Genomic DNA, 16,083 nt, shown 5'->3' with positions numbered 1-16,083 from the left:
AACAGCTTTAATCACATGAGATTTAATGATCTAAGCGTCACAGACAAGAATAATGACTGTTTGGAACATTAAGACAGGAAAGAACCATGGCCTTAGGGTGTTTGTGTAATCGTTTTGTGTATTTTGTTGTCTTTTTTGGGTCATTATTGTGTGTTTTTGCTGTTGTTTTGTGTGTTTCTTGAGCTGTTTTCTGTGTTGTTGTCGTCATCATTGTGTCTTTGTTGTGTTCTATTATTTAGTGTCAGAAAGTGAAGGTGTGTGATGGTATCTGTTCTAGGATTATCTATCGTTTCATCAGGTTTGTTGCTTTCTGGTTGGCAACACCGATACGGGACACGTTGAGCTCCACCTGTAAGAAATAATAAGATGTGAATAAAATCATAAACTGTAAATAAATTTGCAGTCATTAATTTGTTATTGATTGAAAGAATGAACAACAAACACACAAATCACACACAAAACAACAAACATAATATCTCAACCCAACGAGTAACATTTAAATAACATTTAAATTAATTCTTCTTCTTCTTCTGCGTACTGAAGTCTACTGCAGTGAGATCATGGGCTGTGATCATAAACCCTGTTCTATAGAACCAGCAGCCTTAGAGAGAGCGAGGAGCTCAGAGTAGAGAATCAATTTAACAGTAGTATTTTAACAGCCAATCTTCAGCACGCCGTCCAGCATTTCCCACGTGATTGACTATTTACAAAACACACACCGTCTCCTTCACCTTACTCTACTGTGCCCCACCAAAGCACCTCCTCCTGTCACAGCTCCGCCGACAGGCTCCACCCGTTACTACATCCCTCTGCTCACACCTTTCCCATTCAGTCCATAATCACAGCCAGGCCCCCAAACCAGGGGTCTGCAACCTTTTCTCTCAATAGTATATAGTTAAAACTATATCAAATAATGTTATGTAAACAAGATTTTTTTTTTTGAGTTAATGTATTTATGTACAAAAAATAACACATGATCATGTCAGTCAACACATGCTAATTGCTAATTTCTTGCAACATATCAAGCATGCATATTAACCCGCCATGTTGACAGTTCTTTCCCCACACATACATTTTTATTTTCTTCCAGAATAATCTTTTTGTTAGTTTAGTTTCTTACCAGGGATTTACAACTTAAGGTTAGCCACAGGAAAGTTGATGGACTGTAGAGGTTGGAGGAGATGGAGTTGGAAGGTGGCTGTCATTGCACAACAGGATTTATTTTTAGGTTAACAAATGGTTTTATCATAATTGTATTTGAAGTTAATGTCATTAATCACCAATACATTCTGTAAGAAATAACAATTCATGATTTTATTTTTTTAAACTATAGGGAGCCATTGCAAAAGAGTCACAGAGCCACATGAGGCTCCAGAGCCGCAGGTTGCAAACCCCTAAACCCTACAAAAATGACACTAAAGTATCAAACGGCCCAATTCCATCCTCCGTCCCTTCCCTCGTTCCTCACAGCCACCCTCAACGCTGCAAATACTGAAACTGGCTCTCCTTAGCACCAGTTCACTTAATAAAGCACCCATCCTACACAAATTCATAACTGACAATAACCTGGACTTTCTCTGCATCACTGAAACCTGGCATAAACCTCCAGACTATTTCTCACTAAACCAAGCCACCCCCCCTGGTTACACTTACAGTGAACAGCCCCGTCTCACTGGCCGGGGCGGTGGCGTAGCCTCAGTCCACAAAAAAGCCCTCCACATCAGCACCATATCCACAACATCCTTTCAGTCATTCGAACACATCACCTTCAAACTCCCCGGTCCTTCCCCCCTCGTCATCGCAGTCATTTACCGCCCTCCTAAACCCAACCCATCTTTTTTCCCCAATTTATCTGATTTTATCACACAGCTCTCACCCATCTCGCCTTCCATTCTCCTCCTCGGTGATTTCAACTTCCATCTGGACAACATCAACTGCCCCCATGCCTCTGAATTTCTTGCTCTACTGGACTGCCACAACTTCACTCAGCAAGTCAACTTCCCCACACACACCCATGGTCACACCCTAGATCTAGTCTGCTCCACCGGTCTCACCATCCAGCAACTCTCCAGTACTGACCTCTACATCTCAGATCATCTATCTATCACCATGGACCTCCACCTCCCCACCCTCCACCCCAAGGACGAGCGAACCATTTGTTTTAGAAACCTGAAATCCATCTCTCCTCATGATTTTTACACTTCTCTTCTTAACCTGCTGTCTGCCCCCCCCCTCTCTCTGACGACCCCACGGACCTTGTTAATCATTATAATAATTGCCTCTCCTCCTGCCTCGACCAACTTGCCCCCTCCAAAACCAAATCAGTCTCATTTACACACACCGCCCCCTGGTACACCCCCGACCTCAGAACTAAAAACCCACAAACGCCAACTTGAACGTCTCCACAAAAAAAAATGGTTTAACAGTCCATCTCCTAGCCTACTCTGATCACCTTCAACTATATAAAACTGCCCTCAACACCACCCGCTCTGACTACTATTCCAACCTTATCCACAACAGTTCCAATAACCAAAAGACTCTCTTCTCCACCATCAACAAACTCCTCAAACCCTGTGACATCATTTCCCACTCATTTAACACAGACAAATGCAACTCTTTCCTATCATTCTTCCAATCAAAAATTAACACCCTCTACAATTCCTTAAATATTTCTCTCACCACCGCCCACTCCTCACCTGCCTCCGCCCCTCTCACCACTCTTCTCTTTCCAAATTCACACCTGTCCACCCAGTTGAACTGTTAAAAATCCTCTCCACCATGAAAACCTCCACCTGCGTACTTGATCCTGTCCCATCCACCTTTGTTAAGCACTGTTTCCCCACCATCTCCCATCTCATCTCAAAAATCATCAACTCCTCCCTCACCTTTCCCTCTGTCCCTTCATCACTGAAATTGGCTGCCGTAAACACCATCATCAAAAAACCTGGTCTCAACCCTGACATCATGAGCAACTTCCGACCCATCTCCAGCCTCCCCTTCCTGTCAAAAGTCCTGGAACGTGTTGTTGCCTCACAAATCACATCCCATCTCAACAATAATCACCTTTTCAAACAATTCCAATCTGGATTCCGCACCAAACACAGCACTGAAACACCTTCCTCAAAGTGACCAACGACCTCCTCCTCTCATCTGACTCCGGCCTACTCTCAATTCTTGTTCTTCTTGATCTCACTGCTGCTTTCGACACCATCAACCACTCCATCCTACTTTCCCGCTTAAAATCTCTCCTCAATATCACTGGCGATGCCCTCACCTGGTTACAGTCCCACCTCACTAACAGAAAACAATTTATCTTCATCAACAACTGCTCCTCCTCCACTGCCCCCCTGTCCCAAGGAGTCCCCCAGGGCTCTGTGCTTGGTCCTCTCCTCTTCACCATCTACCTCCTCCCCCTCGGTCAAATCATTCGTCGTCATGTTCTCCGTTTTCACTGTTACGCCAACGACGTCCAATTATACATCTCCACCAAGTCTATCACCCATGAAACCCACTCCACACTCTCAAACTGTCTTTCTGTTATCAAAACATGGCTCCAAGAAAACTTCCTAATCTTAAACAGTAACAAATCAGACATACTCCTCATCGGTCCAAACTCCCTCACCCAAACAGCCTCTGACTTTCACCTCACCATTGATAACTCTACCCTGTGTCCCGCCTCTGAGTGCCGTAACCTTGGTATTATTTTTGATAACAATCTTTCCTTCAACCACCACATCAAACAAATCATGGAAACCGCTTTTTTCCACCTCAAAAACATCTCTCGTCTCCGTCCTTCACTTTCCTTCCCCGCCGCTGAAACCCTAATTCACGCCTTTATCACATCCCGCCTTGACTACTGCAATAGCTCCTCTTTGGTACAACCTCCACACTCCTAAATAAACTCCAATACATCCAAAACGCAGCTGCCCGCCTCCTCACCCACACCCGCTCCCGTGACCACATCACCGCTGTCCTCCAAAACCTCCACTGGCTCCCCGTTCCTCAGCGCATCAAATTCAAACTCCTCCTTCTCACCTATAAAGCCCTTCATAATCAGGCCCATCCTACCTCACAGATCTGCTCCACCCCTATACCCCCTCCCGCAGCCTCCGCTCCTCAGATGCAAACCTCCTCACTGTCCCCAGGACCAAGCACAGAACCTGGGGTGACAGAGCTTTCTCTGTAGCTGCCACCACCCTATGGAATTCCCTACCAAGCCACATCCGCAACTGCACCGACCTCCATCCTTCAAATCACTACTGAAAACTCACCTGTTTCACTCAGCCTTCAATATTTAAACCACCCACCCACTCACTCTCTTCTTTTCTCTGTCATATTTTCTTGTTGTTTTTATGCTGTAAAGTGTCTTTGAGTGTCTCGAAAAGCGCTTTTAAATAAAATGTATTATTATTATTATTATTATTATTATAATTTCAGACGAGTGGATCAGATGTTTCTGACCTCAGATTAAAAGTGTGTGTGTGTGTGTGTGTGTGTGTGTGTGTGTGTGTGTGTGTGTGTGTGTGTGTGTGTGTGTGTGTGTGTGTGTGTGTGTGTGTGTGTGTGTGTGTGTGTACGTGTCCTACTTTTTCTCCAGCACGTTTGATCAGTTCGTTCTGTGAGTCGATCTCGTTGCTCATGTCCAGCGCCATGTTCTTCAGGTTCCTCGTGATGCTGTTCACATGACTCAGGTTCTCCTCCATCTCATCCTCACGAGCATCATTGGTCACCCTGAGATATAATCGCAAAAATCAGACTGATCCACAAGAGTGGAGACAAACGAGATTTCACCAACTATCGACCTATTTCAATATTACCGCAATTATCGAAAATTCTAGAAAAACTGTTCATGAAAAGGCTGGACAAATTCATAGAAGAGAATAATATATTACACGAAGGCCAATATGGGTTCAGAAAGGGACGTTCAACAGCAATGGCTATAACTGATACCACGGAAAATATAAGAGATGCATTAGAAAATAATTTATTTGTATTCGGCATTTTTTTGGACCTTAAAAAAGCATTTGACACAATAAATCATGATATTCTGGAAAAAAAAACTTCAAAACTACGGCATTAGGCACAACGCCCTAAACTGGGTTAAAAGTTACATGAGAAATAGGAGACAATATGTGGACTTTGAACAAAACATATCAATATGCCAAACCATACAATGTGGTGTACCACAGGGTTCGATTTTAGGGCCAAAACTGTTCATTCTATAAATAAACGACATTTTCAAAGTCTCAAATTGCCTTAAACTAACGCTGTTTGCGGACGACACAACCATCCTATGTTCAGGTAAAGACATTAAAACTCTAATAGAAACGACGAATGAGGAACAATCAAAAATCCAAAAATGGCTCAATGTAAATAAACTAGCCCTAAACGTCAGCAAAACAAAATTCATCAGCTTTGGAAATAAAAAAAAATAACAGAAAATATTACAATGAAACTAGACATGAATGTAGTGTGTGAGTGAGTGTTGGTGGTGGTCGGAGGGGCCGATGGCGCACTATGGCAGCCTCGCTTCCGTCAGTCTGCCCCAGGGCAGCTGTGGCTACAATAGTAGTTTACCACCACTAAGTGTGGAGTGAAAGAATAATGCCTTAATTCTGTAAAGCGACTTTGAGTGTCTATGATAAAGCACTATATAAAACTGATGCATTATTATTATTATTATTATTATTATGAATATAATTGAACAAGTAAAAGAATATAGAGCACTAGGAGTGTGGATAGATGAGACCCTGACCTGGAAAAAACACACACAAGTAGTTAAAAACAAAGTTGTCAAAAGCAGCTTCATCCTATGGAAATTACAACAAATACTACATACCACATAACTGAAGACAATCTATTCTTCCCTTGTTGGGTCACATTTAAATTACTGCTCAGAAATCTGGGGAAACACCTACAAAACGTATCTTGAACCTTTATTTAAACTACAAAAAAAAGCAATTAGAATTCTATATAAAGCACCACACAACACACACACAAATGAACTATTTGAAAAGGCCAAATACCTAAAACTGCAAGAAATAATACACTACAAAACACAAATTCTCGCATATAGGGCATCACTAAAAACACTCCCATATCAAATACAAAAACGTTTCACATACAAACACACTGCTTATGAAATAAGACATAATAATGTGTTTATACAAGAAAGGGTTAAATCTAACATTGGAAAATACAGCACTGTCAACAGAGCTATTACCAGCTGGAATAACCTTGATGTAGAGACAAAACAAGCTGCAAACTTGGCTAGATATAAAGAAAAAACTCGGAAGACATTTTTGCAAGAATACGAGATCAACACATCAACGAGAAAGAAAATGAACTTTTCTTTTGAACTGGAGGAACACAAACAACGTCTGGGAATGAAATCTATGGGGAAGAAGGACGACACGAACAATGATGGAGAGGAAGAATTTAAAAAAAAGAAGAAGACAACACTGACAACAGATGAGAATAAATCCTACACAAAAAAGGACAAAAAAAAATTGTGTTCAGAACCAAAGAATGTTTGACCAGAGAGACGAGCTCTGATGTATATTTTCTGTGTTCAAAATAGGGGACGGGACTCGGATAAGCAACCTGCTTCTCTCATCTCCTTTTTTGGCATGTACAAAAAAAAAAAAAAAAAAAAGAGAAAAAGAAAACTGTGAATGCAACCATGTCGGAAATAAACTGAATAAATAAATAAAAATAAACAAATATATAGGAGACACACACACACACACGCAATTAAGCAGACAATGCAATAATTGTTGTGTATTGTGTAGCGTGTGTGTGTTTGCTCAGATGTCTGAATGACTGATGCTAATATCGTATGTCAGTGTGTTGTAAAGGAGAGCAAACACACACACACACACACACACACCCACACACAGACACACACACACACACACACACACAGACACACACCCTGCTGTGCTCAGAGTAAACAAAAAACCTGCTGTAGAAAGTCATAATATAAATTAGAAACCAGTGAACGCAAAGCATTTATCCATCCAACCAATCATCCACCTGTGTGTGTGTGTGTGTGTGTGTGTGTGTGTGTGTGTGTGTGTGTGTGTGTGTGTGTGTGTGTGTGTGTGTGTGTGTGTGTGTGTGTGTGTGTGCGTGTGTGTGTGTGTTCTCTGTCTCAGCGTGACCAATCGTTTTGTGTATTTTTTTTGTCATTTTGTGCAGTCAGTTTTTTTTGTTGCCATATTGTGTGTTTCTGCTATAATTGTGTGTATATAACCCGTCATTTTGTATATTTTTGTGTATTCTGATTGGTTTTTTTTGTTGCAGTTTTGGTATTTTTAAGTCATTATTGTGTGTTTTTGTTGTAATTTTGTATATTTTATCTGTCATTTAGTGTAATTTTGCTGTAATTTTGTGTGTTTATAATCATTTGGCACATTTTTGTGTGTGTATTCTCTGTCTCAGGGTAATCAACTGTTTTGTGTTTTTTTGTTCTTTTTTTGTTGCCATATTGTGCGTGCGTATGCGTGCATGCGTATGTGTGCGTGCGTATGCGTGCGTGCGTATGCGTGAGTGCGTGTAACCTCCGTATGTGTCCCCCGCTCATGATCATCTGCTCCCTCTCGTCCAGAACTCGTGACGGCTGATTGGACACTGGCCCGTCCTGTCCTGAGGCTCCACCCCAAACGGCTTTGTAGGCTCCGCCCTCCTCGAACTCTTTCAACCTGCACAGAGAGAGTCAGAGTCTGACCGTGACACGCCCACACCTGTGCTCTGTGTTCAATGAGGACCTGTGGTCTGAACCAGGGCTTTTCAACTGGTGGGTCAGGACCCAAAAAGAGTCGAAGGCTCATTTTTAATGGGTCTCAGGGATTTTCATGGACGGAAAATGCTTTTAGTTTGAAGGGCAGTTAGAAGAAGACAATAGTGATGTAAATAGTGAATAGTGAATAAAATAATATTATTTTCCCATTCATTTTCTATCCACTTTCTCACAGTAATGGCTGACGGTCCTTTGATGTTTGTCAGCAGCCAATCAGGAGCCAGCAGAGGAAAATGCTTACCTTTGATGTTTGTCACCATCAGTTACTTAGTTACAGTTACATTTACACTTACATTACAGTTACATAGTTACGATACATTGTTACCTTTACTTAGTTATGTTACAGTTACATTCACTTTGTTACTTTGTTACAGTTACAATGACTCAGTTACATAGTTACAGTTGCATAGTTAGGTACTTAGTTACAGTTAGTGAGTTACAACTACTTAGTTACATAGTTACAGTTACAATTACTTAGTTACAGTTACTTAGTTACAATAGTTACAGTTACTGGGCGGTAATGCTCCTTTCCTTGGTTGCCAACCGCCGTAAAACTACACAGAATAAGTAGTTATAGTTACTTATTTACAGTTCCTTAGTTCATACCTGTCGAGTTTTGGATTTGAAAATAAGGGAAATAACTGTAACTCTCTAACTCTGTTACTCTGTATTTCTGTAACTCTAACTCTCTAACTCTCTAACTCTAACTCTGTAACTCTGTAACTCTAACTCTCTAACTCTCTAACTCTGTGACTCTATAATCTGTAACTCTGTAACTCTGTAACTCTATAACTCTGTAACTCTGTAACTCTATAACTCTATAACTCTGTAACTCTGTAACTCTATAACTCTGTAACTCTGTAACTCTATAACTGTAACTCTGTAACTCTGTAACTCAATAACTCTCTAACTTTATAACTCTATAACTATCTAACTCTAACTCTATAACTCTGTAACTCTGTAACTCTATAACTCTGTAACTCTAACTCTCTAACTCTCTAACTCTCTAACTCTCTAACTCTAACTCTGTAACTCTGTAACTCTATAACTCTGTAACTCTGTAACTATCTAACTCTGTAACTCTATAACTCTGTAACTCTGTAACTCTATAACTCTGTAACTCTGTAACTCTATAACTGTAACTCTGTAACTCTGTAACTCAATAACTCTCTAACTTTATAACTCTATAACTATCTAACTCTAACTCTGTAACTCTATAACTCTATAACTCTATAACTCTGTAACTCTGTAACTCTATAACTCTGTAACTCTATAACTCTGTAACTCTATAACTCTGTAACTCTGTAACTTTCTAACTCTGTAACTCTGTAACTCTGTAACTCTGTAACTCTGTAACTCTATAACTATCTAACTCTGTAACTCTGTAACTCTATAACTCTGTAACTCTCTAACTTAATAAGTCTATAACTCTCTAACTCTAACTCTGTAACTTTGTAACTCTAACTCTCTAACTCTCTAACTCTAACTCTGTAACTCTGTAACTCTGTAACTCTGTAACTCTAACTCTAACTCTCTAACTCTGTGACTCTATAATCTGTAACTCTGTAACTCTGTAACTCTATAACTTTGTAACTCTGTAACTATCTAACTCTGTAACTCTAGAACTCTGTAACTCTATAATTCTGTAACTCTGTAACTCTATAACTCTATAACTCTGTAACTCTGTAACTCTATAACTCTGTAACTCTGTAACTCTGTAACTCTGTAACTCTATAACTAACTCTGTAACTCTGTAACTCAATTACTCTCTAACTTTATAACTCTATAACTATCTAACTCTAACTCTGTAACTCTATAACTCTGTAATTCTGTAACTCTGTAACTATCTAACTCTATAACTCTGTAACTCTGTAACTTTCTAACTCTAACTCTGTAACTTTCTAACTCTGTAACTATCTAACTCTGTAACTCTGTAACTCTGTAACTGTGTAACTCTGTAACTGTGTAACTCTGTAACTCTGTAACTCTATAACTGTCTAACTCTGTAACTGTAACTATCTAACTCTATAACTCTGTAACTCTATAACTCTGTAACTCTATAACTCTGTAACTCTGTAACTCTCTAACTCCGTAACTCTGTAACTCTGTAACTGTGTAACTGTGTAACTCTGTAACTCTGTAACTCTGTAACTCTGTAACTGTGTAACTATCAAACTCTATAAATCTGTAACTCTATAACTCTGTAACTCTGTAGCTATCTAACTCTATAACTCTGTAACTCTGTAACTGTGTAACTGTGTAACTGTGTAACTCTATAACTCTGTAACTCTGTAACTCTCTAACTCTCTAACTCTCTAACTCTCTAACTCTCTAACTCTGTAACTCTGGAACTCTGTAACTGTAACTCTGTAACTCTGTAACTCTCTAACTCTGTAACTCTATAACTCTCTAACTCTGTAACTCTGTAACTCTGTAACTCTCTAACTCTCTAACTCTGTAACTCTATAACTCTGTAACTCTGTAACTCTCTAACTCTGTAACTCTGTAACTCTGTAACTCTATAACTCTAACTCTGTAACTCTATAACTCTATAACTATGTAACTCTGTAACTCTATAACTCTGTAACTCTGTAACTCTATAACTCTGTAACTCTCTAACTCTGTAACTCTCTAACTCTGTAACTCTATAACTCTCTAACTCTGTAACTCTATAACTCTGTAACTCTGTAACTCTCTAACTCTATAACTCTCTAACTCTATAACTCTGTAACTCTGTTACTCTGTAACTCTGTAACTCTCTAACTCTGTAACTCTCTAACTCTGTAACTATGTAACTCTCTAACTCTATAACTCTATAACTATGTAACTCTGTAACTCTATAACTCTGTAACTCTGTAACTCTCTAACTCTTTAACTCTCTAACTCTGTAACTCTCTAACTCTCTAACTCTATAACTATGTAACTCTGTAACTCTCTAACTCTCTAACTCTCTAACTCTCTAACTCTGTAACTCTGTAACTCTGTAACTGTGTAACTGTAACTCTGTAACTCTGTAACTCTCTAACTCTGTAACTCTATAACTCTCTAACTCTGTAACTCTCTAACTCTGTAACTCTCTAACTCTCTAACTCTGTAACTCTATAACTCTGTAACTATGTAACTCTCTAACTCTGTAACTCTGTAACTCTGTAACTCTGTAACTCTATAACTCTAACTCTGTAACTCTATAACTCTATAACTATGTAACTCTGTAACTCTATAACTGTGTAACTCTGTAACTCTATAACTCTGTAACTCTCTAACTCTGTAACTCTCTAACTCTGTAACTCTATAACTCTCTAACTCTGTAACTCTATAACTCTGTAACTCTGTAACTCTCTAACTCTCTAACTCTCTAACTCTATAACTCTGTAACTCTGTTACTCTGTAACTCTGTAACTCTCTAACTCTATAACTCTATAACTATGTAACTCTGTAACTCTATAACTCTGTAACTCTGTAACTCTCTAACTCTTTAACTCTCTAACTCTGTAACTCTCTAACTCTCTAACTCTATAACTATGTAACTCTGTAACTCTATAACTCTGTAACTCTGTAACTCTATAACTCTATAACTCTATAACTCTATAACTATGTAACTCTGTAACTCTATAACTCTGTAACTCTCTAACTCTAACTTCAACCCTAGTAGTTTTTGTTGATCTTCATCTCGTCTAGTGTTTCAGTCTTTATGATTAAACCCTCGTCATCATCACGGTGAGAGAAGCTCAAACACAGTGATGACCGCAGAAGCTAAAGAGTTGAAGTCGCACTTGTCACAGGAGCAGAGGCCACAGCATTTTCCCAGGTCAGTCAGATTCTTCTCAGCCTCCTTCATGTCAGAGTTGATCTGATCCAAACCTTCCTCGATTCTCTCCAGCTGCTCTGAGAGTCAAAAAAGTACAGATGTTGTACATGCAGTGTATATATGCGGTAACTGTACAGCGTGCTGTGTTTTGTCTGTAAACATCAGTCACGTTGGTAGAACTTTGTAGAAACACATCTAATAAATCAGTACCTCCTTGTTCATCCAACATCACCACAGTTTTTATCCCAACGTCTTTACTCTGCACCAACAACCAACAGAAGAAGAAAAAAGTTATTAAACGCATGCTTTAAAACAGCAGATAATCATTTGACCTTTGACCCTGCTCAGCCTGCGCCACTACGTGCTAAGGCTAAGCTAACCACAATAATGTTGAAATGAAACATTTACCTCCTCAAGGAGTTGCACCATCCGCCTTGTGCTCTCTAGGGACTGGAACACAGAACATAGAACGATTGGATGGATGGATGGATGGATGGATGGATGGATGGATAAATAAGTGGATGGATGATTGATTGGTTGGATGGATAGATAGTTGGATGGATGAATAGAATAGAATAGAATAGAATATCCTTTTATTGTCCTTGTACAGGGTACAACAAAATTTGAGTACAACTCCAAGGTGCCAGTGAGAGAAGAAAATAAATATAAAAACACAGCAAAAACAATAGAAAATTTAAATATGACACAATAATATGTACAGATAACTACACAGATAGCAGCTTGAATGTACAGATCTACAAATAACAACAAAATGTTTTATTGCACAAGATCAATATGATCAATATGATCAGTATGAATCATAGGTGGATGGATGGATAAATGGATGGATAGATGGAGAAATAGGTGGATGGATGATTGGTTGGATGGATAAATGCTTTGCGTTCACTGGTTTCCAATTTATATTATGACTTTCTACAGCAGGTTTTTTGTTTACTCTGAGCACAGCAGGGTGTGTGTGTGTGTGTGTGTGTGTGTGTGTGTGTGTGTGTGTGTGTGTGTGTGTGTGTGTGTGTGTGTGTGTGTGTGTGTGTGTGTGTGTGTGTGTGTGTGTGTGTGTGTGTGTGTGTGTGCATATCACCTCCCCACAGAGATTATAATGAGGTGACATATATGCTTTGACCTGTAGTAACCTCTCAGGCTCAGGGCATGCGTGTGTGTGTGTGTGTGCTAGGAAACCAGCTGTTTCCATGGTAACCAGGTAAGGCAGGTGTCCTTAAAGGAATTGGTTGTTCTTGTTCATAAATCAGTTGTAAGTCTTTATCATTGTGTTTGAAATAAACTGGTCTGATGTCAGCATTAATATAACAATAAACACACATTTGTGTTAAAAAAGAAAGTAGAGAAAAGGTTGAAAAAAATTAAATAAACAAAGTTCTGAAAGACGTACCTCATCTGTGACCTGATTGGCTCTCCTTTGTAGCTCCTCCTGCTCCGTCAGCACCGGGGGGTCGACATGTGGGTTGGCCATTGTGTGTGTGTGTGTGTGTTCAGGCAGACTGCAGCATCAGGTGGAAAGGGAACCTATAGGAGTGAAAGTGATGTCATTATTTATAATGGTTTACAGCAGACGTGCAAAATGACAGAAAACGTACAAAAATACACAAAATGTCTCAAACAAAGATACTAAATGAATATATTCCAGCAAATTAATTTTGTCTTCTTTTTGACTATGTTAAGGTTTGCTATTATTCAGACAAACTTTTTTCAGGAAATGTATTTTGATCTCGACACATCAAAGTGATCAGCAGTTGACAGTCGAAACATGTCAGAAAAAGAAAGTGTTTTCTGAAAAAAAGAAAACCTTAAAATTTAGAAAAACTTACAAAATGTCAACAGAAATACACAAAACGTCTCCAACAAACATACAGAATGACAAAATTTACAAAATGGTAACAAAAACACACAAAACATCTCCAACAAACACACAAAATTAAAGATAAACGTAATAATTCCAGCAAGTTCATTTTGTTTTCTTTTTTAATTCTATTTTATGGTTTACTTTTATTCAGACAAGCTTTTTTCAGGATATTTATTTTAATCTACTGACATGTTTCAACTGTCAACTGACAGTCTTCCTCAGAGGCATCTGTTGATCGCTTTGATGTGTCCTTATGAGTTCTTTCTGGGCGTGGCAAACAGCAATTCTGTCAGGTTGGCCACGCCCCATGTCGCCCGATGTTCTCCAAAGAAGAAAGTCCCTCTCTCATCAAAGCGATCAGCAGACGCCTCTTGACGAAGACTGGCAGTTGACAGTTCAAACATCAAAGATCAAAATAAATTTCTTGAAAAGTTTGTCTGCATAAAAGAAAACCTTAACATATAGAAACATTTACAAAATGACAGAAAACTTACAAAATAGCAACAAAAATACACAAAATGTCTCCAATATAGATACAAATATATAGAAAAACCTAAAAAATTCCACTTTTTTCAGGAAATTTACTTTGATCACCTAACACATCAAAGCAATTAGCAGTTTACTGTTGAAACATGTCAGAAGATCAAAGTAACTTTCCTGAAAAAAGTTTTAAACATATAGAAAAACATGAAAAATCGCAAACAAAAATACACAAAATGTCTTTATCCAGTATAAATGCTCAGTGTCAACACATTGAAACGTGGGCGTTGAGCATCCTGCTCGGGGCCTGGCGTGCTTTTGTTCAGTTTTCATCTTTTCTAATCATATCTGCTCCTGTTTACATCCTTTTCTAATTAAATCAGCTGCTGTTTACATCCTTTTCTAATCAGATCAGCTGCTTTTTACAGTCATTAGATCTTAATTACTGCTGAACACTGGCCGACAGCAGCTAAATAAAAGAGAATCGAGAAGCTCCTCGATTCTGAAACTCAAGAAGAATCACCTTAGTTGGATTCTTTTTATATTCAAGCACATGTTTTAGCAGCACTTTATGACCAAAAACTGTTCAAACTCTTCTTTAAGGCAGAAAATAATATTGCTAGAGTGGAAATGATTCACTAATGAGGAATAACATTAATTTTATATTATACAACTACAGAATAATCAATAGATGATATGGACAGCCAGGTTTAAAAACAAAACAAAAAATAACTCAAAAGATAAAATAAGTTTACTACTTACATGCATTTGTAATAAATACCCTTCAAATTAAAAGCACAGAAGCTGTTTTTCTTATTGTTGAGAACTTGCTCTGCTGTACTGATAACTGCATTTTAAATATTAAATCTAAATCTAAATGTCACGGATGAAACTAAATATTTAGCTAATATACACATTCACCATTTAGATTTAACATTTTTATTTAACATTTAGATTTAATATCTAAGCTTTATATTTTGATTTAATATTTAAATTTGGATTTAACATTTAGATTTAATATCTAAGCTTTATATTTTGATTAAATATTTAAATTTGAATTTAACATTTACATTTAATATCTAAGCTTTATACTTTGATTTAACATTTAAATTTAGATGTAATATTTAAATTTAATATCAACATTTAGATTTAACACAAACAAACAAAAATTTCACAAATATTGCTGTAAATCTGGTCAAAATTAACATTTAAAAAAATCAAATACGTTTTGTAAACGTTGTTTGTGGCAAAAAGTTAATGTTTAATTTAGTATGATGAGAAAGTTTACAATCGGAGCCTGAATACACACACACACACACACACGCACGCACGCACGCACGCACGCACACACACACACACACACACACACACACACACACACACACACACACACACACACACACACACACACACACACACACACACACACGCACACACACACACACACACACACATTTTTAAATAATTTATATTTTCTGTAAGAAAAGCAGCTTTAAAGAAGTGCGTGTCTCTGTAATCACGTCCTTTCACAGTAAAATACTTTTTTTGTTTTGTGTCAGAATAAAAGAACAAAGGAGCGCGTGCACTCACCTGTTCATCCGGTCAGTCCTGGTCTCTAAGCGTCTGTTAACCGTCTGTTAACCGTCTGTTAACGGTCTGTGAGGTGGTAACCTGTGGGTAAACGGTCTGTTATCTCAGTGAGGAGCTGATGTCTGTCTGTGAGTGAACACGCCCACCTGTTGAAGCTCCGCCCCTCCACTTTAATTAAGTGAATATTCATTTGTTCACTTCATTAACAATCAGCCTTAATTTGAAAGTCACGAGTTAAAAAGCCTTTAATGGTCCATTGTTCTATGAATCTGTGATAACCACATTTATTTATTTATCTGAATAATATCCACTGTTATCCAGGAACATTTATTATTATTATTATTATTATTATTATTATTATTATAGTCATCTTAAAGATGGAAATCCTTGTTTTAATCACAAATAAAATGGGTGCAAAGTGACCAAAAATGTTGGAAAAGATGGAGAAATTGGATTTTTAAAAACTTACAGAAATTGGTATAAAGTTGCAAACTGTGGGAAAATCAGTTTAAAGTAGCAAAATAT

General features: G+C 38.2%; 1 protein-coding gene across 1 annotated transcript; it reads right to left on the bottom strand.

The window, feature by feature from the left end:
- On the bottom strand, positions 1–15,678 carry LOC114474460 (synaptosomal-associated protein 25). Its single transcript, XM_028464794.1, has 8 exons — positions 15,559–15,678; positions 13,018–13,151; positions 12,018–12,059; positions 11,820–11,868; positions 11,575–11,686; positions 7,563–7,703; positions 4,587–4,731; positions 1–349 (listed from the first exon to the last, which is right to left on the bottom strand). The coding sequence occupies exons 2-8, from the start codon at positions 13,096–13,098 to the stop codon at positions 284–286; spliced, it is 636 nt and encodes a 211-aa protein (XP_028320595.1). The 5' UTR covers positions 13,099–13,151; positions 15,559–15,678; the 3' UTR covers positions 1–283.
- Positions 15,679–16,083: the final 405 nt, after the last annotated feature.

The sequence above is a fragment of the Gouania willdenowi genome, chromosome 13 (genome assembly GCF_900634775.1).
Source record: "Gouania willdenowi chromosome 13, fGouWil2.1, whole genome shotgun sequence".
NCBI lineage: Eukaryota > Metazoa > Chordata > Actinopteri > Blenniiformes > Gobiesocidae > Gouania > Gouania willdenowi.
This window is presented reverse-complemented; position numbering and strand designations above follow the sequence as displayed.

Excerpts from the sequence above, each read along its gene's own strand:
- LOC114474460 (XM_028464794.1), bottom strand. The coding sequence starts at position 13,098 with ATGGCCAACCCACATGTCGACCCCCCGGTGCTGACGGAGCAGGAGGAG. Across the intron at positions 7,704-11,574 it reads GGCCTCTGCTCCTGTGACAA|GTTGAAAGAGTTCGAGGAGG; the intron begins GTGCGACTTCAA and ends CTCTCTGTGCAG. Across the intron at positions 4,732-7,562 it reads AGCGGGGGACACATACGGAG|GGTGACCAATGATGCTCGTG; the intron begins GTTACACGCACT and ends ATTATATCTCAG.